We start from the raw sequence: 21112 nt of genomic DNA, 5'->3' as shown, positions 1-21112 counted from the left end.
CAAGCATTGTGGCAGAGTGTAGAGTTGAACCAGGGGCTCCTAGACCGACACTTTAACCACTACTTCAAGCTGGCTGAAGGTCTCTTTCACTCCATGATGCAACAGAGGATTTGTATTGCAAGCACTGTAAACTTTCGGTCCATATGTGTGTTCTGTTACACTTAAGATCTACGTAGCTATTTTGGTCATAGCCCTTCATGTGCATTTACTCTGGTAATCTTTACAGCAGTCCAGTAGAGTAGATCGGCATTATTATCCCCTTTGGAATTCCATTGGCTGCAGGTGGATGACTGGTTGAAGGGCGAGATGCCTTCAGGGAAGGAGAGGGTGCATGATTGAATGTTTCCCTTTAAAAAGAAAAAGACCTCCCTTATCTGGAAAGCTAATATGTCAGGGTTTCTGGCCCAGTCTATACCAGGGGTGGCCAAACTGTGGCTCGGGAGCCACATATGGCTCTTTCACACATATTGTGTGATTCTCAAAGCCCCACCACCCTGTCGGAGAAAGCATTTCTCTCATTAAATAACTTCTCCAAGCCAAGCCAGCCAGCATTTGAAGTTAAAGTTGCTTTCTTTCCACTTCTTGCTCCCGATCTCTCCTTCCTTCCTTCCTTCCTTCCTTCCTTCCTTCCTTCCTTCCTTCCTTCCTTCCTTCCTTCCTTCCTTCCTTCCTTCCTTCCTTCCTTCCTTCCTTCCTTCCTTCCTTCCTTCCTTCCTTCCTTCCTCCCTCCCTCCCTCCCTCCCTCCCTCCCTCCCTCCACATCTTGCTTGCGGCTCTCAAACATCTGATGTTCATTCTATGTGGCTTTTATGCTAAGCGGGTTTGGCCACCTCTGGTCTATACTCTGAAATGCTAGGTTTCTATTGCAGGGAGAGTGGGGGAACACTCCTCTGTTGCTGCAATCTGAATTAGACAGTGGAGAGGAATATTTTGTGTGTTTTTTCTGACTGCGTCTTGCGTTGGTGTCCTCCAGGCAGGGGTGGAATTCTAGCAGGAGCTCCTTTACATATTAGGCCACACACCCCTGATGTAGCCAATCCTCCAAGAGCTTACAAAAAAGAGCCTTGTAAACTCTTGGAGGATTGGCTACATCAGGGGTGTGTGGCCTAATACGCAAAGGAGCTCCTGCTAGAATTCCACCTCTGCCTCCAGGTGACCGAAGATGTTGTTAAGCATGAGAGAGAGGCAACATTAGTTCATGCAGGCTTGGGGTGGCTGTCAGGTAGCAGCCCTGAGTGGATAAGCCATGGACTGTTTTAAAAGAAACCACCTGAGTGCCTCTTTTGGAGCAGATTTCTGGTGTTCAGTTCATCCACGTACTCCCTTTGCGGTTAAAGTCCTCTACAGCAGGGGTCCCCAACTCCTGGGCCGGGGACCAGGACCGGGCCGCAGTCTGTTTGCCACGGGCCGTGCAGCCTCACCACCGCACCCTGTGGTGCGTCCTCCTCCCCCCGTTTTCACCATTTTAAGGCCGGGGAAGGGAAGGAGGCAAGGGCAGCATTGCTTGCCGCTGCTGCGGTTTTCCCACCGATCAGCTGATCGGCTGGGGGGAGTCATCCTGGGAGGTGCTTCACAGTCCCTTCCCCAGCTTTAAAATGGTGAAAATGGGGAGAGGAGGAGGCAGCAAGGCTGCCCAGGGGGGTGGCGAAGGAGGGAGGAGGAGGAGGCAGAGAGGCTGCCCAGGGGGGCAGCAAAGGAGGGAGGAGGAAATGGGGTAGGAGGCGGCAAGGCTGTGCTGGGGGCAGCAAAGGAGGGAAGAGGAAACGGGGTAGGCGGCAGCGAGGCTGTGTGGGGGGCAGCAAAGGAGGGAGGAGGCGCCGTGGGGGGGGGGCGAGGAGAGACTGAATTGGGTGCCTCCACTCTGCCGGCCCTGGGGCCGTGGTTGGTGGGCTGGCCCTGGGGCCGGTTGCTTGGGCCAAATAGGTTGGGGACCACTGCTCTACAGCGCTTGATGCTAGGCAGAAGCCTGCTGTTTATAATTGCATTGGTGAAAGGTTTTAAATTTTCATGGTGGGAGATGAGGAAACGAATGGTAGAGATGACTTCCCCCCCCCCATTTAGGCTTCTTGCATTATGAATCAAGCCTTACCACTGCTCAGAGCAGGAAGCCGTGGGAGTCTTAGCTGGCAAAAGCAACCTGCTTCCCCCTCGGCCTTCTTTGAGGGATAGTACGACTAGGGGGGAAATGAGCACTTTTGTCATTGAGCCCGTGGTTCGTTGCCTTCCTTCTGGGAGACACTTTCCCGCATGAATTTCCCTACTGAGGAACCTCGGTCTGTCTGCCATAGGAATCCTGAACGTAGCATGGCCTTGTAGAAAGTAAAAAGAAGAGTTCCTGCTGGATCGCACCAATAATCTGGACCAGGCCTCAGATTCAGTGGGCGCTCACAGGAGCACAGCTCCTGAACCTTTCTGAGAGTTCTTCCTCCTCCTTCTGAGAGTTTTACCTCTTTGTCCACTGAATAATATTGCAGCTGCATAACAATCCCTGGATGAGCTCCACCACCTATTTTTTTACAGAATGACCCCTGGTCTGGACATCCTGTTTAACACAGCAGCCCCCCAGTTGCTCTGGAAGGCTGACAAACGGGGCAGAGAGGCCAAGGTGTCTCCCCAGTGATTCTTCCTAGTACTGGTATTGACGGGTGGATATGTAGCCACTGATGGACCTCTCCTCCATGAATCTTGTCTAATCCCCCTTCAAAACCATCCATTTTCGACAAGGTCTGAGGGAGCATTTTATAATGGCTAAAATTGCTAATACAATGGTTATTTCTTCTGTGGACAAATATGAACAACAATTTGTACCTACTTGGTTTCTTAGCATCACGTGGCACAATTCCAAAAAAAATCCTCTTTATGCCAAAATGTTATATTTATAATTTAAGCAATAATAAGCTACTTTATATTTTTATTTATTTCTGATATGGGTAAATTGCTGTATGTATACTTACCTGATGTATATCCTTTCTTTTATACTGCGCTTATGTTTTTAGAAGATAGAAGAAGATATTGGATTTATATCCCGCCCTCCACTCCGAAGAGTCTCAGAGCAGCTCACAATCTCCTTTACCTTCCTCCCCCACAACAGACACCCTGTGAGGTGGGTGGGGCTGGAGAGGGCTCTCACACCAGCTGCCCTTTCAAGGACAACCTCTGCCAGAGCTGTGGCTGACCCAAAGCCATGCTAGCAGGTGCAAGTGGAGGAGTGGGGAATCAAACCCGGTTCTCCCAGATAAGAGTCCGCACACTTAACCACTACACCAAACTGGCTACACCAAACTGGCTCTTGTTTTATTAATAAAGTTAAAAAATGGGGGGGGGGTGGAGAAGAAACCATCCATTTTGGTGCACATTACTGTGTATTCTTGCGTGCACTATAGAGACAGCAAAAGACTAGGCGGGGTGGCCAAACTGTGGCTCAGGAGCCACATGTGGCCCTTTCACACATATTGTGTGGCTCTCAAAGTTCTCATCACCCTGTCAGCCAACTTGGAGAGGGCATTTGTCTCTTCAAATTGCTTTGCCAAGCCATTGGAGAATGCATTTAAAGTTGCTTTCTTTCAACCTCCACCTTCTATTTTCCTCGCTCCCTCTTTCTCTCCTGTCTTGCAGCTCTCAAACATCTGATGTTCATGTCTCATGGCTCTTACGTTAAGCAGCTTTGCCCACCCAGACTAGAGCAAGGATCCCCAACATCTTGCCTGTGGGCACCATGGCACCTTCCCCTGGGGTCCACCAGATGTCTTTAAAAAGTGGGCGGGGCTTCCAGTTTGCCACTGGGGATTGGATTGGCTGTGAATTAAAATAACTTTGTTTTGGTGGCCGCTTTCTTCACAGTGCTGGTTTTATTCTCACTGCTCTTTCCCATTGTATGTTTTTAATTACTCCTCTTATCCCCTGTTTCAGCCGAATATAGATTGCATAATCTGCATTCGGCTGAATAAATACCACCCAAAATACTGAAAACCCTAATGCAGAGTAGTGTTGCCTTATTCCTCAGCATCCCTGTAGCAAAAATCCCTTGAGATAGATTGAGACTCTCTTGTGGAACCTATTTTGTTTAAAATATTCCTAAGCTCACCTTAACAGCCCCGTGGCGCAGAGTGGTAAAGCTGCAGTACTGCAGTCCAAGCTCTCTGCTCATGGCCTGAGTTCGATCCCGGCAGAAGCTGGGTTCAGGTAGCCGGCTCAAGGTTGACTCAGCCTTCCAGCCCTCTGAGGTTGGTAAAATGAGTACCCAGATTGCTGGGGGGGAAGTGTAGATGATGAAGGAAGGCAATGGCAAACCACCCCGTAAAAAGTCTTCCAAGAAAACGTCATGATGCGATGTCACCCCAGAGTTAGAAACAACTGTGCTTGCACAGGGGACTGCCTTTACCTTTAAGCTCATCTTTCTCCTGGAGCATCAATGATGGGTAACAACCAACAGTATGCATTGAAATAAATATCAAGTTACCTTTTTAAAAAAAATCACTTCGAAACAGAACAAAAGCAGACAGGTAACTTACTAAACAGACTCTTTTTTTAAACCACAAAGACTCTCAAGGTCTTCCAAAATAACTCCGTTTTGCAGCTTCGGCAGAAGGCTGAGAAGGTGGAATCCCTCTTCCGGGAGGCTGTTCGATAGCTTGACAAGAATATTCGCTTCAGAGGCGTAGCCGTGTAAGACTTTTGGAGCAAGACGTAAACAGGGGGCACCTTAAAGACCAACAAAATTTCATTCCAGATAAAACTTTTGTGGACTCGAGTCCACAAGGCAGTTTGGCACATTGGGTTCTTACGGAATTCTACACGATCGTGCAGGCTGCATGCCATCTGTCTTCCGCGGTAGGTCACAGGCATGCTTTGCTAATCCCTTCCACCACCCCGAGGTTTTCTCACCAGCGGTGAGCCACCTTCTGCTGCAGTGAAGACCCAGAACTCTCTTCACCACCCCACCTCCCCTTCAGAATGAATCTGCTCAACCCTGGAAGCTGACAGAGTGTTGCGGAGAGGTTCTTTAAAGAAAAGAAAAGCCATGAACAACATCAGGCATCTAATATAACCTTTCTTAAATTCAGGGCAGGAAAAGCCCAGCTGCTGTGCCCGAGAATGAATTATGCAAACTTTAATTTGCATAACAGGCAGACTGGAGTCTTGAAACTCATGAATAATTAGGAATAGCTTTGCAGGGTGGCAAGGTATGGAATAAAGTGGGAGAAGACAGGGAAGAGACCGTTTTCCAGAGCCAGGCTGGGGAGGAGGAAAAGGCTCAGCAAGGCTGAAAAGCCTGGTCTTCTGAACTTGGAATATATCTATGCTGTAGACTTAAATTTGGTTTAGCAGTGATTCCCTCTCCTAGGAAACTGCAGTCTTGCAAGCAGCAGCCAGCGTGGGGCTAGAAACAGGGCACTGTTAGCAGCAGCACCAAGATTCTTTAGAGCAGGGGTCTGCAACCATTTTGAGCCCATGGGGCACCTTTGGAATTCTGACATAGCATGGTAGGCGCAGCCACAAAATGGCTGCCGCAGCTTCCCTTCACTCACACAGTGAAGATCCTTGTGCTGTGGTGGCAGCTGCTGTCAAACCAAAGTTTTAAAAATCTGCACAGCCAATCAAATCAGCAGTGGCCAGTCAGAGGCCTTGCTGGACAAAAGCCCCACCTGGCTCTGCCTACTTTCTGTCAGTCAGTTTATTACAATCCAGGATCAGGGCCCACTTTCTAAAAACCCTATGTGGACCCTGGGAGAAGTGTTGAGGGCACCATGGTGCCTATAGGTATCGCATTGGCAACCCCTACTTTAGAGATAGCCATGATAGGCCAGAAGAAAACCAATATGCTTCGGCAATGTACATATACTCTTAGAAAATCAGCCCAGTCCCCTCTTTGTTCTTCCAAATCTTGATTTTCTTCTTCTTCTGAATAATGAGCACTAGAAACTTGATTATTGGTTTTGCTTCATTTATTTATTTATTTAGTTTGATGTAGTGGTTAAGTGCATGAACTCTTATCTGTAAGAACCAGGTTTGATTCCCCACTCCTTCACATGCATTTGCTGATGTGACCTTGAGTGAGTCACAAGTTCTTGCAGAGCTGTTCCTCTCAAGAGCAGTTTCCGTCAGAAATCTCTCAGCTCCACCTACCTCACAGGATGCCTGTTGTGGGGAGGGGAAGGGAAAGGAGATTGTAAGCTGCTCTGAGACTCTTTCAGATAGTGAAGGGCGGGGTAAAAATCCAATTTCCTCCCCCTCCCCCCAATAGAGACCAAAAGCTAGTTTACATCCTTTTTGCTTCATATATAATATTCACTCTATTTATGGTCTCCTTGGACCTCAAGGAAGATTATATAGCATAAGTCAAAACAATCAGCAGGATTTGACATCTAATAAACAACATGGGACAGGGCCCGTGGCTCAGTAGTAGAGCCACTGCTTAGCATGCAGACGGCTCCTGGTTCAATCCTCAGAATCCCAAGTTAAGAGGATGATGTGATGAGAAGACCTCTGCCTGGAGAGCCACTGCTGGTCTGAGTAGACAATACTGTCTTTGATGGACCAAGGGTCTGATTCAGTATGAGGCAGTTTCATGTGTCCATGTGTGGGAAAAGGACAGCAATAAAAGGCTTCAGGGTAGCTGTTGGAAGAAATGATCTGGGTGTCATGATCCCAGGCCTAGTGTGGCCAACAGGCTCCAGGGAAGTCTGTATTAGAGTAGCAACCAGGCCTACATCTCCCAGGATCCCTTCTGTCCCTCTGACTGGGTGGGCAGAAGTTTTGGAGGGAAAACTTCCCTAGAGGGGTGGGACCTGGGAGGAAGGAAATAAAAGGCCAAGCTGGAGAGGGAGGTGTGTTCTCTCTGGAAAGGCTGAGCTGGGAAGAGGCTGCAACAGGAGAGTTCCCTCATCCAGGGAAGGGGTGAGTGAGTTGAAAGTAGAAGGGAACGTGTAGCTAGTCATGCCAGGGCTTTCATAGTCTTTATACCACCGTTACTGTTTTTCACTTTCACTGGGTCCTCACATTTCTTCAGTCACGGATAGAAGGTGTTTTAAGAAGGAAGTGGTGGGTGCTCTGGGACCTCCTAGACTGACCCATACCAGAGTAGTGGCTGCCAGTAGAGGCCCTCCGTGGTCCCCTGCTTGTGACCGTGCCAATAAGAATTCAAGAATCCATCTTCTGCTGGGTCAGACACTTTATTTATTGACTTCATTTATGCCCCACCTTTCTTCTCAGTAGGGGGATTCAAAGCACCTTATATCATTCTCCCTTCCTCCATTTTTATCATAACAACCCTGTGAAGTAGATTAGGCTAACAGCAGGCGACTGGCCCACAGCTTCCATGGCAGAGTGGGGATTTGCACCTGAGTCTCCCAGATCCTACTCTGAAAGTCTTAACCACTATGCCACTGGCTCTCCAAAGCAGCCATTACTGGAAAGGCAGATTCTGTACCCATTAGGTTCTACCACTGACTTGCACAGAATTCTGTGTCCTTTCCTTTTGACCAAGCCACCCTGCTGCGGAAGGAGCAACAAGCTTTCTGCTCTCCGTGGTGGCGCAATGCAAGCAGTTGTCTGTCACCGCAACCTGACGGTAGTGAATCAAGAGCCTTTTTTTTTTTTTCCTGGCTTCCTCTGAGAGCCAAACCCTCCCGTTTTCGTTGTCAGCAAAATGACAGTGTGCCCACGTGTTCCCTGGCTTGAAGGACATTCTGTTCTCCCCCCCCCCCCCTTTTCCCCTGGCAATATTTTTAGCATGCTAGTAAGCAAAGAGTATATGCCAGGGAGGATGCTGTTCTCGGATGTTGTTGCCTCGCCCACACAAATCAAGGGGTGTCCCCCCCGCCCCCAGTCAAGATCCTGGTAATTTTCTGCTGCTGTTGAGATGCTGCCATGGCGCTGGAGCACGCAGGGAGGGGCCCTGACTCAGCGGCTGAGCATCTGCTCAGAATGCAGAGGGTCTCAGGCTCAGTCCTGAGATTGGGTGGGCGATGGCTCAGTGGTAGAGCATCTGCTTGGTAAGCAGAAGATCCCAGGTTCAATCCCTGGCATCTCCAACTAAAAAGGGTCCGGGCGAGAAGGCGTGAAAAACTTCAGCTTGAGACCCTGGAGAGCCGCTGCCAGTCTGAGCAGACAATACTGACTTTGATGGACCGAGGGTCTGATTCAGTATAAGGCAGCTTTGTATGCTCACATCCTCAGCTCTTCCAGTTAAAGAATTTGCAGTAGGTGATGTGAAAGATCTCTGCCCAGAACCCAGAGAGCTGCCAGTCTGAGTAGGCAATACTGACATTGATGGTTTGGTCAGTATAAGATGAGTTTATATGTGTGTTTACAGAGGACTGCACACATGCACACACCCCAAGCAATAGATGAAATCACATAGAATGTTTTGTTTCTGAAACGTAGGGTTGATTTCTTGCTAGGAAAACCAGGGAAAATTTATAGTATTTCCTTTGTGCCAAATCCAGCTAGTGGTCCATTAGCTCTTTATTTTGTCTGCTCTGGCTGGCGGCCACTCTGTAAGGGGGAGAGGGAGAATATCTTACCAACTTCTCTCTGAGATCCTTTTGTCTAGAGGTGCTGGGGATTGAACCTGGGAGCTTCTGCATGCTGAGCAGGTGCTCTGTTGCTGAGCCACAGCCCCCCTACTCAGCAAAGCTGTAAAGGATAAATAAGGTGGTTCACGAAAGGTCTGCTTGGGATGGGAGGGTGAATCTGAGCTCCCCCACCCACCCAAGGACATGTCCATTTAGGCAGGTTGAAATTAAATCAAAAATGTTTTTTGACTAAACATTAAGAAGAACTTTCTGACAGAGCAGTTCCTCAGTGGAACAGGCTTCCTCAGGAGGTGGTGGGCTCTCCTTCTTTGGAAGTTTCTAAGCAGAAGCTTGATGGTCATCTGACACCAATGCCGATTCTGTGAACTTAGGCAGATCATGGAGAGGGAGGGCAGGAAGGGTTGTATCAGTGCTTAGTTCTTGTGACCCTTTCTTACAAGTCGAGGGAAATGCTGATCACTACTTTGGGATCAGGCAGCAATTTTTCTCCAGGCTTGTTTGACCAGGGATCCTGGAGGGTTTTTTCCTTCTCTTCATCTTCTGGGTGTGGAGCAGGGGTCATTGGGGATGTATATTTGTGGGGGAGGGATTTGTGAATTTCCTGCATTGTGTAGGGATTGGACTAGATCAGGGGTCCCCAATCCCCAGGCTGCGGACCAGTAGTGGTCCATGACCTGTTAGCAACAGTGGCCCTTTTAGCTCCAAACTGAGAGCCCATTTGGTGTAGTGTTTAAGTGTGCAGACTCTTATCTGGGAGAACCAGGTTTGATTCCCCACTCCTCCACTTGCAGCTGCTGGAATGGCCTTGGTTCACCCATAACTCTTGTAGGAGTTGTCCTTGAAAGGGCAGCTTCTGGGAGAGCTCTCTCAGCCCCACCCACCTCACAGGGTGTCTGTTGTGGGGGAAGGAGATATAGGAGATTGTTAGCTGCTCTGAGACTCTGATTCAGAAAGAAAAGCGGGGTATAAATCTGTGGCCTTCTCCTCCTGAGAGATTTCACTGTACAGTGAGTCCCCTATCTCACCTCCAAAAACACTAACCTCAACAAAGTGCTCAAAAAGTTCTGCGTTTTTGTTCTTTCCCTCCCTCTCTTTTCCTCCCCAACCCCTCGGTGTTTCACTTTTTCAAAAATCGACCTTAGCCACGCTCTGACCTGAATAAACTCCTGATCCTCTGGCTGCTTAGAGAGAATCCAGCCAAACTTCCCCACCTCCTATGGAGCCGGGAGAGCTGACATCTTTGGTTATGACAACCCCTTTTGCCCCCTGCCTTGAGTGGATGTGGGGTTAGGAGAGTTCCTGCTGCCCCCCCCTTTTGTTCTTCTGCCTTTTCCCCTCCTCCTCCGCCATTTCAGATGAATTATACATGCATGCGTTAATTTTTTGAGACAGCTTCCCTGATCAAAAAAAGCTCGCTCGGCTTCCCCAGTGTGAGCAAGATTAATCTGGGATAATTACTGTATCCACTCTGAGCAGCACACAGCCCTCATTAAACAAATTGCACTGCTGTAGCTTTTTGGGAAAAGCACTTGGAAGGAGCCACCTGGGGTGTGTGGGGGTGGTTTTATTCAGGCAACAATTCTTTTCTCCTGGGGGGGGGGTGGCATTGTTCCTGTGCTAGGCTTCTCTTAGGGGAAATATTTTTGTGGAAATCATATGTTCCAGGGGCCCAAGAAGAACACTTAGCATTTACAGAGCAGGTTTGGGGCTGTCCTCGCAATCAGTACTCCCTCTAAGCTGTGGAGCCTTGTGAGCGAAAATTCTACTTTGTGAGCTACCAGCATTAAAGCCGTGAGCAAGCGATTTGGCTACTGCAGAAATGAGTTTGCTCTGGGGCCATCCTTCCTGAGCTAAGACAAAAATGTGTGAGCTAAAATGGCTAAAAGTCTGTGAGCTAGGTGACACTAACTCAGAGAGAATACTGCTCACAATACCTCTGTAAGGTTAAAAAAGAAAAGGTATAGGTAGTCCCCTGTGCAAGCACCAGTCATTTCCGACTCTGGGGTGACGTCGCATCATGACATTTCACGGCAGACTTTTTACAGGGTAGTTTGCCATTGCCTTCCCCAGTCATCTACACTTTTCCCCCAGCAAGCTGAGTACTCATTTTACCAACCTCGGAAGGATGGAAGGCTGAAACAATCTTGAGCCAGCTACCAAACCCAGCTTCCGCCGGGATCGAGTTCAGGTCATGAGCAGAGCTTGGGCTGCAGTACTGCAGCTTTACCACACTGCACCCACGGGGCTGCTTACCTCTGTAAGGTAGGCCAATACAAATAACTCATCACCTACCGGTCCACTCGGCCAATAGTGGCTTGAGTCCCTGCACTGAAGGAAGGTGATACACATGTAGCTGCCTTCTGCTGAATCAGGCCCTTTACCCATCAAGGTCAGTTTGTCTGCTCAGGCTGGCAGCAGCTCTGTGGGGTCTCACGCTGAGGTGTCTTACATCACCTGTTGCCTGGACCCAAGCAGCTTACAACATTTTTCCCTTCTCCAGTTTGCCCTCCCAGCACACTCCCCAGTGCTTTCTTGAGCACGGGTTAGACTTGAGAGTGTGCGGGACTGGTCCAAGGTTACTCCAGCCAACTTCCATGAGAGAGTGGGGATTGGAATGTTGGTCTCCCAGATCCTTGTCTAACATAAGAGGCACATAGAATAAATATCAGATGTTTGAGAGCCGCAAAACAAAAACATCGAGGGAAGGAAGGAAGGAATATAGGTAGAGGGGAGGAGGGAGAGAGGAGTGGGAAGAAAGCAACTTTTAACTTCAAATGCATTCTCTGAGCCGCCGGCTGGCTTGACTTGGGGAAGTGATTTAAAGAGAGAGATGCCTTCCCCAAGGGTGGTGAGGGCTTCAACAGTATATGTGAAAAGAGCCACATGTGCCTCCCAAGCCGCAGTTTAGCCACCCTTGCACCTTCATAGTAAAAGCTTTTCAGGTCCATAGCCTTGATTTATGCCCAAACAGGTACAAAACCTCAGTGTTTTTGAGAAATTTCTTCTCGAACCAGCCTTGGGCGAGTCTTTCTGTGATGTGTATGCATGTGTTTCACCCACGGTTTTTCTTCACGTTCACAAGGGCATGGTTTTGGCCACCTTGGGACTTTGTTTTTATATAGCCAGACCTCCGTTCTTGCCCCAGTTCACTGTCAGCACAACACTTTCATCACGTTTTAACATTCCAGTATAAAAACCTGTCAAACAAAGGCTCTTAAAAGGCTGACAGCGAACAATAGCAAGTTACTCTCCATGTCTGTCAGCCTCCCTCTCTGAACACAAAGCAATTATTGTGAGGTGACCTTTCACTGAGACCGAGATGCGCGTTTTCCTCCCTGAACACTTAGAATTAAAATGTCTCCAATTTTTTTTAACAGCCTCTGGTTTTCTTTCTTTTTTTTTTAAAGTCTTCCCATTGGTGGCAAAGGTCTGGAATCCATTTTGTGTGAGCTGTGATTTACTAATTGGGTTGCCCTCCGGGTTTTTCTTCTGTGCCTTTTTTAGAAAATGTATTCGTCATGGCAGAAATGCAAACTGTTTGAGGCTGGGAAGAAACCTCTGGTCCAGATCTTCTGTGATCCTGGTTACTGCTGAGTGTACACAGCATCTCTCTCTCTCTTTCTCTCTCCCCCCAGATGTTCAGATTTTAAACAGGGGCTTCGTGCAAAGTATCAGAACAACAGTTGCAGGTGACAGATATTTGTCCTCTTTTTTTAAAAAATGCTTGCAGAAAAAGACATTTTTTTGTTTCAGTCTTTGGAAAGATTGATCAGGAGCGAGGCCACTGTGATTTATATTTTCTGGTTGAGCTAAGGCTCTAAGCTGTGGAGTCTTGTGAGCAAAAATTCCGCTTCGTGAGCTACTGGCATTAACGTCGTGAGCTACTGCATAAATTAGTTTGCTCTGGGGCCATTTTTCCTGAGCTAAGACAAAAACGTATGAGCCGGAGGCTAAAAAACTGTGAGCTAGCTCACACGAACTCAGCTTAGAGGGGAATGCTGCTTGTAACAGGATTAGCAGACATGAAATTAATTATTTGGTGACTGTTGTTTTGAGTGTATCTACAGAGGCTGCAAATTCTTGGAATCCTTGGTATGTCCCAATGGTCCCTATTTATCTTTTTTCCCCTGGCACCGATGATGTATGTATATATGTACGTGCAGTCAAGTCACAAGTAAATTATGGCGACCCCAGCAAAGGGGCTTTCTAGGCAAGTGAGAGGCAGAGGTAGTTTCATGGTAGTTTCACAAGTAGACGGCAGGCAGCAGAGGAGAGGAGAAGCAGCAGCGATCGGGGCTGGGAGGGTGGGAGAGGAAAGGAGGCAGGGAGAAGCGGCGGCAATCGGGCTAGGAGGGAGGGGAAGAGGTGAGGAGAAGCGGCAGCGATTGGGGCTGGGAGGGAGGGGAAGAGGCCAGGAGAAGCGGCGGCGATCGGGGCTTGGAGGGCAGGAAAGGAGGCGGGGAGAAGCAGCAGCAAGGCAGTGAAGGAAGACAGCAGCGATCAGGAAGGGGAGGGGAAGGAATTTGGAGCCCCTGCAGAGCCAGCACCCTAGGCAAGCACCTAGTTTGCCTAGTGGAAGAGCCAGCCCTGCATAGATCTCCCTCTCCATTTTACATGTCCGACAGCACTGTGTGGTTGGTTATGGAGAGAGGGGGAGAGAGAGAGAGACAGAGACTGCCTCCATCAGCAGGTTTCTTGGCTAAGTAGGGATCTAAACCCAAGTTATCCTAATCCTAGGCTTTAACCATGCTGTTGTTTTGCCTTTGGAGGTTATTTGGAGGATACCTTTTCAAAAGTGCAAATTCTAGTAATCAGTTCTAGTGCAAGTTCCTAGCAATTAAATTTCTGTTAGTTGGGGGCATGGATCTACCTTTGCTGTAGTGCACGTGTGTGTATTCCACTTGCACCTGCTGGAATGGCCTTGGGTCAGCCATAGCTCTGGCAGAGGTTGTCCTTGAAAGGGCAGCTGCTGTGAGAGCCCTCTCAGCCCCACCCACCTCACAGGGGGGAGAAGATATAGGAGATTGTAAGCCGCTCTGAGTCTCTGATTCAGAGAGAAGAGCGGGATATAAATCTGCAATTCTTTTCTTCTTCTTCTATGTGCATGCACATAGACAGTAAAATAAAATGTGTTGAACAGCTTATTCTTTTGCATGCTACACCTGCTGAGATTCATTTTGAACTGTGGATTCATGTATTATAGGGCAATTCTGGTTTTTGGAATGTACATTTAACCAGAGCTGAATTAAACCCTATGGGAGCCCCTAGGCAGTTAAAATCTCGGGGGCCCCTTGCAAATTATCTCAGAGTCCAAGCACCTGCCCCACTGCTCACAGCCCCCATTGAAGCCTGCAGGCCCCTTCTCAAAAGCCCCTTTGACAAAGCTGCAGGGGAGAGGCAGAGAGAGGCAAACTTGGCGCCGACACCAGCAGCAGCCGCACCAGGTAAGTCAGGCAAAGAGCATGGGGGCCCATAGGCAGGTGCCTACTTGGCCTAATTGTTAATCCAGCCCTGCATTTAACAACTCCCATAGAGATAGATCAAGATGGGTAGCTGTGCTAGTCTGTAGCAGTTAGAAGTCCAAGTCAGAATTTCCACACGACACTCCGTTCTGCCCAGCTCATGGAATGGCTTAAGCTTGACAATCCTCTTTCCTTGGTTTAAAGAAAGAAAGAAAGAAAATCTTTTGTCTTAATGGAATTTGCCATGAAGCAGGCCTCTCTTTTGTCCCCATTGCTTTCTACTTCCACCAGGCAGGTTGTCTCATTGTCAGTTGCATAAGAGACTTTTGTAGCCTCAACAGCACACTAGAGAGAGGCAGATTTTTTTTTTTTTTTGGGGGGGGGGGGGAATGTGGATCAGACCAGCAAAAATGTTTGGGTCCCCTCCAGTTAACTAACATCATGGCAGTAGTGGACACCATACACATCTTTCGCTACTTTCGCCCCATTTTTGTGCCTGGCAACATCCCTTGTGGGGGACATTTCGGGGCTTTTTTGTAGCAGGAACTCCTCTTTGCATATTAGGCCACATACCCCTGATGTAGCCAATCCTTCAAGAGCTTACAGGATTCTTATTCCAGGGCCTACTGTAAGCTCCAGGAGGATTTGCTACATCAGGGGTGGCCTAATATGCAAAGGAATTCCTGCAAAAAAAAAAAAAAAAGCCCTGGACATTACATCATGAACTTGGCCACATGATCTCTGGATTTCTAGCAGTCAGGCAATGTCCTTTTCTGTTCTTTTTAATGTTAGTTGATCTGATTTGACCGCATGTCTCATTGGAACCCATCTGAACCCTTCATTCCGTTCCCAGCAAAAGACATGACACTGTCACGAACAGAGAGATGGGACACCCCAGATGCCGGTTGGCTCTTTGAAAAGCCATGAGCTGTTTTTCAGCAGTGTGGAAGAGAGAGTTTAATCTTTATCGGCTCAAAGATTTTTGGTGTCTGCGCCGTGGAACGGTTTTGTTAATCAGTTCCCCTTCAGGGGATTTTCCTTTCCCTGTTTCTCTTGTCAAGTTGATGCATTCAGGAGACTTGAGCCTTCTTGGCTCGAAGGATGAGGCCTTCAGAGCTCTCCATCTACGGGCTGAAGATTATTCTGTGTACACATACCATCCCTTTTAAATAAATACTGCCCATTCTTTTTTTTCTCTCTGTTTAATGCAGGCAGTTCAAACACAGAAGCTTGCAGTCAGGCTGCAACCCAGCAAGGTTTTTTTGGTACATGGTAAAGATTCAGCACGTGGTTACTTCAGACATTTTCAATTTAAATTGCACTGCCCAAAAGAATCCTGGGAGTTGTAGTTTTTGGTGAGGTGCTGAGAATTCTCTGCAAGAGATCGCTAGCCCCTTCCTCCAAATTCCAGCTCTCAAGATTCCTCAACAATCACTAAACCCATTTAAATCTGTGGTGAAGATGTGAACATGCCTTAGATTGAATTAGACCTCTAATCTGTCTAGTTCAGGGGTGGCCTAACTTGCTTATACAGCACACTGCAGATGCTATAATATCTCTGCAGTCCATGAGGCACGCCAGCCCCGTTCCATGTTTCCGTTCAGTCCTTGTTGCCCAAAAAACATTATTTTTAGATTTCTTGTAAAAAATGTGCTTCCTTCTCTTGGGACTGTGGGCGCTTGTTTAGGTTTGATAATTGCAACTGAAAGCCCCAGACGCGAAGAAAAGTCAGCTCTGAGGCATCCGTCTGATAAAATTTTGTTTTAGTTTAGTTTATTTATAACCTACTTTGCTCCCCGGTGGAGACTGAAAACAGCTTGCATCATTCTCTTGCCCTCTGTTTTATCTTCACAACAACCCTGTGAGGCAAGTGGACTTCTTTTTATTGCCAAAAATTAATTAATTAATCATTGACAGCTAAAATACTAATAAAAGAAGCAAATTACGATTGTCCCCTGTGCAAGCACCAGTCGTTTCCGACTCTGGAGTGACGTTTCCATTACCTTCCCCAGTCCTACACTTTCCCCCCAGCGAGCTGGGTACTCATTTTACTGACCTCGGAAAGATGGAAGGCTGAGACAACCTGGAGCCGGCTACCTGAACCAGCTTCCGCTGGGATCGAACTTAGGTCGTGAGCAGAGGGCTCCGACTGCAGTACTGCAGCTTTACCACTCTGTGCCACGGGGCTCCCTAACTCTGGGGTGACATCGCATCACAACATTTTCACTGCAGACTTTTTACGGGGTGGTTTGCCATTGCCTTCCCCAGTCATCTACACTTTCCCCCCAGCAAGCTAGGTACTCATTTTACCGACCTCGGAAGGATGGAAGGCTGAGTCAACCTCGAGCCGGCTACCTGAACCCAGCTTCTGCTGGGATCGAACTCAGGTTGTGAGCAGAGCTTAGGACTGCAGTACCGCAGCTTTACCACTCTGCGCCACGGGACTGCAAGTAAATTAAATACCCTACTAAAACAGTTACCGTAAAATTCTATAATTAATTGATTAAAATATGATTCCACACAACAATCCCAGGAACATATATATTTAACAAAAAACAGTATACTGTCCACAGAAGTCTAATGAAATTATTTAGACTTACAGCAGAAATATGGAAATAAATAAGTTATTAAAATAGCAGGTATCCCCCCAGTCACTATCAAAAATGGATTAGATTTAATATAATCAATGTTTAACTTAAATGAATTAGAAATACAATTTATGAAACCTAAAGAGAATAACTATTACTATTGTAAGAATAGATTTTAAATCCTATATGCTATATTATATATTATAAATATTAAAACAATTTGGAGTGGGTGGGTAGGTGGGCTTTAAGGCATGATGGCCCCAAGCTGTACAGGGCTTTCAAGGTCAATTCCAGCACATTGAATTAAGCCCGGAAGCAAACTGGGAGCCTGTGCATTTGGAACAGAACAGATGTAGTTGGAACAAGAAACAGATGAGATTGTGCGTACCTCTGCTCCATCACTGACTGCTCCCAGTTAACACCCTGCTTCTTAATTCCTTTCTGTAGAAGTTAGTGCCTCGTGAATAAGGTACTAACTTCCCCACAATGCTGTTTGTTCACTATTTTTTCTGGGCAAACCTAGCTCTTAATACTAGGCAAACTCTCAATGCTGTTTTGGTATTATAATGTTTTGACGTTCACTGCCTTGGGAACCCTATTTGAGTGGAAAGGCAGCATGGAAATGTTTTAAATAAATAATAAAATATGAATAGAAGAAGATTTATAGCCCACCCTTCTCCCTGGATCAGAGACTCAGAGCGGCTTACAATCTCCCATGTCTTCTTCCCCTACAACAGACACCCTGTGAGATGAGTGGGGCTGAGAGGGCTCTCACAGCAGCTGCCCTTTCAAGGTCAACTTCTAGGAGAGCTATGGCTAACCCAAGGCTATTCCAGCAGGTGCAAGTGGAGGAGTGGGGAATCAAACTCGGTTCTCCCAGATAAGAGTCCGCACACTTAACCACTACACCAAACTGGCTCCCTAATAGTATGTGCAGTGGTGAAGTACATGGATGAAGAATGCAATGTTTCCTGTTTATATTCTGAATATTTGAGGTTCCGTACAGAATTTTTATCTCTTAGAATAGTGCTGTAGAGATGTCCCCATCTGTAATCTCTGTCCTAGTGGTATGTTTGAAGCAGATAAAGACGGTTCTACTTTGTCCTGTTTTGGGAAGTTATCCCTTTGGTGTGCTTATAGGCTTTTATTTCAGGCATTCTTAGCATGTCTTTGTTTTTTATGATGCTCTGTATAATTTTATTGTATGCTGCTCTGGGACCAGTAGCTGAAAAGTGGTTTTAAAAAATCTTGTAAATCACTTGTTGGATTAGTCCCCCCTCCCCCGGTATAAACCTGGCATTAAAACTAAAATGCTCACCGAAATTTACTTTTAAAGAAGCCATCCCTTTGACTGCAGCAAAGCTGATTCACAGACGTTGAATTGCAGCGTAAGCTTTCATTTAAAATAAGCCTCCCATCCCACACGCTTCATGTCCACTTCCCTGAGCCATCCATCAATAAAACCATCTGTGAATGCATAAAAAAAAAATTGCACGATTTATCGTAAAGCCACACCAATAAAACAAAAGGAGAACATACGAACATAAGAGAAGCCATGTTGGATCAGGCCCATGGCCATCCAGTCCAACACTCTGTGTCACACAGTGGCCAAAAAGCCCCAAGTGGCATCAGGCCAGGACACTAGAAGCCCTCCCACTGTGCCCCCCCAAGCACCAAGAATACAGAGCATCACTGCCCCAGACCGAGAGTTCCAATAATACACTGTGGCTAATAGCCACTGATGGACCTGTGCTCCATATGCTTATCCAGTCTCCTCTTGAAGCTGTCTGTGCTTGTAGATACCAACTCACTGCCCACTTTCTCTATGTTTAAGGATGGCTTGCCATTCCAATTTTGTCTGATGAAGTCTGCTTAGAGCATACGAAAGCTTACATTCTGAATAAAACTTAGTTGGTCTTAAAGGTGTACTTGTCGACTGCCTTGTTCTACCACCTCCATGTGTTCATCACCCTTTGGATGAAGGAGGCTGTAGATAAGAATCGAACTTGGGACAAGAGAAACTGAAGATGTTGGGATGGGAGGGCAGGGAGCAGGAGAATCAACAGTCCAGAAGAATAAAAATCTTTTCATTGAGCTTAGGCAGGATTACCGAGGCTACTGGAGTCTCATTTTCTCCCTCTGTCTCTCTTTTTAGGTGGGCGCATCTGTTCCTTTTCCCCTTGCATCGAACAAGTTCAGAGGACCTGCCTGACTCTGGAAGAACACGACTTCACTGAAATTAATACTTTGGAGATCCTGCTCAGAGTCTACAACGTCCGGACAATTAGCTTGCAAATCCCTGACCTTGGTCAAGCAGCCGGGGATAACGTGGTAGCAGACGGGGGCGGAGGCGACCCATCGAACCCAGATGCCTCCCCCGCTAATCTCCAGCAGGGAGCCGTGCAGTTTAAAAGTGGTGTCCCTCCCCGGGAAATGGTGGCTCACACGGGATATTTAACCTTTGCCACCAAAAGCCTGTTTTAGTCACAGACGTAAAAGGAGGCCTCTGCATCCCTCCCTCCCTTCTCCATCACCCCCCCGCCCAGTCCATCCAGCATCCAATCTTTTCCAGCCGGCAGGCAATTCCATATATAGTCAGGCTGAGTAAAGATTATGCTTTGTTTAAATAGAACACACGGGAGCACTAACCAGATCGGCCTTGGCAAGAGGCTGTCACTTTGGAACAGGGCTTGGCTTGCTGTGCGCCGGGAAGATGGATTACCAGCTAATAGCAGTAGGATGGAATTAAAAGATGTGGAAGCCACTGGCCGAGGTGGTCTTTTTTTAATGGAATGCCCAGGGCTTTTTTTTGTAGTAGGAGCTCCTTTGCATATTAAGCCACACACCTCTGATGTAGCCAATCCTCCCGGAGCTTACAGTAGAGCCTGTACTAAGAGCCCTGTAAGCTCTTGGAGGATTGGCTACATCAGAGGGGTGCGGCCTAATATGCAAAGGAGTTCCTGCTACAAAAAAAGCCCCAGTAATGCCAGTGGTTTTCCTTCATTTAATGGAATCCTGTTTTGATTCTTTCCCTCTGAGGGGGTGTGCCAAGGGTTGAGAGCTGGCCGTGTCTGTGTGCATTTCAATCAGGCATTTATTTAATATGTGCCTTTCCAGTGTTGTAAGGAGGCCCGAGGAGTGAACTTTGTTGTAATGAACAAGATTCGAGTCCAGTGGCACCTCAAAGACCAACAAGATTTTGCCTTGACCTGGTTAGCGCAGGCAAGCCTGATCTTGTCAGATCTCAGAAGCTAATCAGGGCTGACCTTGGCAAGTACTGGGATAGGAGACCTCCAAGGAATACCCAGGCTGGGACACAAAGGCAGGCATATCAAACCATCTCTCTGAAAATGCCCAAGCCCCAGTAGGGGTCGCAAGAAGTCATCATGACTTCCAGGCACGCAAGCACATATATGCGTGCACACACACACACACAAATACTTTAAAAACCCCAAAATACAACCAACAGGATTTCCAAAGTATAAGTTTTTGAGAAGCAAATTTCCCTTTGTCAGATATGAGTAGGAATGGCGATCTCTGAGTCCTTTTATCCAGAGCTTTTTTTGTAGCAGGAACTCCTTTACATATTAGGCCACACACCCCTGATGTAGCCAATCCTCCTGGAGCTTGCAGTAGGCCCTGTAAGAAGAGCTCTGTAAGCTCTTGGAGGATTGGCAACATCACGGGGGTGGGGCCTAATATGCAAAGGAGCTCCTGCTACAAAAAAAGCCCTCCTTTTTATCCTAGGCCAAAGATGGGAGGGGGTGTTGTGAAGGATACAAAAATATACTGCATATTATAATCAGCTTCAAGTAGAATAGGGGGAGCTTTGACTTGTGAAAGCCTGTACACACTGGAAATCTTGTGTTTGTTCTCTGTTCCTCTCCCCTTGGACATTTCAAAAGCTTGTACCCTGGAAATCTTGTTAGCTTTTAAGGTGCCACTGGATTCGAATCTTGCTCTTCTATTGCAGACCAATACAGGTATCCAGGGCTTTTTTTTTTTTTGTAGCAGGGACTCCTTTGCATATTAGGCCACACACCTCTGATGTAGCCAGTCCTCGTGGAGCTTACAGTAGACCCTGTAAGAAGAGCCCTATAAGCTCTTAGAGGATTGGCTACATCGTGGGGGTGTGGCCCAATATGCAAAGGAGTTCCTGCTACAAAAAAGAAAGCCCTGCAGGTACCCATCTTCAACTATTATTATAAGGACCAGCCTCAGACGCATTTCTCATGAAATAATTGCTCTGACTCCAAGAAGACTCCGTTGGCTGAGTGATGACTCAGCAGGAAGGCTCTTGAGCGTTCAGGCTGGCCCTGTTTTTATTTCGCTTGGTCACACCAGATTCCCAGGCAGGTTTGGTTTCCCCTGGTTCCTATAATGTTATAAGCAGCAGGCCAAAACTGGCCGCATTCATGCCATCCATCACATGCCTCTGCTCCCTGCTAGGAAAGGCTGGAAGTTTAACCCACTGTGGCTAATCAATAAAATATTTCTCTCGAAGAGATGCGTAGCTTAATAACAG

At 47.2% G+C, this 21112-nt stretch overlaps 1 protein-coding gene across 1 annotated transcript in view; it reads left to right on the top strand.

Annotated features, from left to right (window-relative positions):
• TRMT61A (tRNA methyltransferase 61A) overlaps nucleotides 1-19353 on the top strand; it is a 64636-nt gene extending 45283 nt beyond the window's left edge. The window contains exon 4 of the mRNA XM_060262750.1: nucleotides 18743-19353. Coding sequence (XP_060118733.1) covers nucleotides 18743-19071 — 329 coding nt within the window. The 3' untranslated portion in view covers nucleotides 19072-19353. The remainder of the gene's footprint in view (nucleotides 1-18742) is intronic.
• The last annotated feature ends 1759 nt before the right edge of the window (nucleotides 19354-21112 follow it).

This window comes from Heteronotia binoei, chromosome 21, assembly GCF_032191835.1.
Source record: "Heteronotia binoei isolate CCM8104 ecotype False Entrance Well chromosome 21, APGP_CSIRO_Hbin_v1, whole genome shotgun sequence".
Taxonomy (NCBI): domain Eukaryota; kingdom Metazoa; phylum Chordata; class Lepidosauria; order Squamata; family Gekkonidae; genus Heteronotia; species Heteronotia binoei.
This window is presented reverse-complemented; position numbering and strand designations above follow the sequence as displayed.